This window comes from Condylura cristata, unplaced genomic scaffold (genome assembly GCF_000260355.1).
Source record: "Condylura cristata isolate star-nosed mole 26May11 unplaced genomic scaffold, ConCri1.0 scaffold00062, whole genome shotgun sequence".
NCBI classification, from domain to species: Eukaryota; Metazoa; Chordata; class Mammalia; order Eulipotyphla; family Talpidae; genus Condylura; species Condylura cristata.
In genome coordinates this window covers 469,418-470,151 of record NW_004567163.1, presented here as the reverse complement: position 1 = coordinate 470,151, position 734 = coordinate 469,418, and the positions used below count along the sequence as shown (strand labels likewise).

At 72.2% G+C, this 734-nt stretch overlaps 1 protein-coding gene across 1 annotated transcript in view; it reads left to right on the top strand.

Annotated features, from left to right (window-relative positions):
- LOC105854585 (atherin-like) overlaps positions 1-680 on the top strand; it is an 8,826-nt gene extending 8,146 nt beyond the window's left edge. Inside the window, exon 4 of the mRNA XM_012734628.1 lies at positions 592-680. Coding sequence (XP_012590082.1) covers positions 592-680 — 89 coding nt within the window. The remainder of the gene's footprint in view (positions 1-591) is intronic.
- Positions 681-734: the final 54 nt, after the last annotated feature.

The window sequence follows — 734 nt, the reverse complement described above, 5'->3', positions numbered from 1 at the left end:
CCGCTTGCCCCGTCCGGCCCTCCGGCCCCTGCCCTGCAGGGCCAGACTTGACCCTGGACCCTGCGGGAGGTCACCGAGCCGGCGGGACCCGGGCTCCCCGCCGGGGAAGGCAAGAGGCTCCCCGCCCGGCCCCCTGTTCACCCAGGGAGCCCCTCCCCTCCCCCACCCCAGCCCTCTGTCCTGCTTCCTTTTTCTTCTTCTTCCCCAATATTTGTATTTATTCATGCACACAAGAGCCGGGGTGCGGGCCAAGGGTGTGGGGGTGAGAGGACTCCCCAGAGGCGGAGGGGGAACAGAGCAGGCGGACCCACTGGGACCCACTGCTGAGGGGAGCAGCGGGAGGCAGGAGGGCCTGCTGCGCCTGGGGGTCACCCTGGCCGGGTCGCACTCGGGCCACACGGTGACAGCCGGAGCTGCAGCCCTTAGGCCGCTGGGAGGCCACTGTCCAGCTTCCTGAGGCATCTGTGGGGTGCACCCTGGGACTACGGGCAGGCCTGGCCTGCAGCTGGCTGGGGCACGCGGGGACCTGGGGGCAGGCGCGGAGTGGGCGGCCAGCTGGGCGGGCTGCAGGGCTGACTGTGCCCTCTGCAGGCCACTGTGACCGCGGCGAAGGCCCCCGAGACCACCCCGGGGGGCGCAGCCGAGAAGAAGGTGAAGCTGCTGGAGCAGCAGCGCTCTGAGGTGGGTGGCGTTCGGGCCGCGGGCCCGGCCTGGGGCTGTCGGCCAGGGGCCCC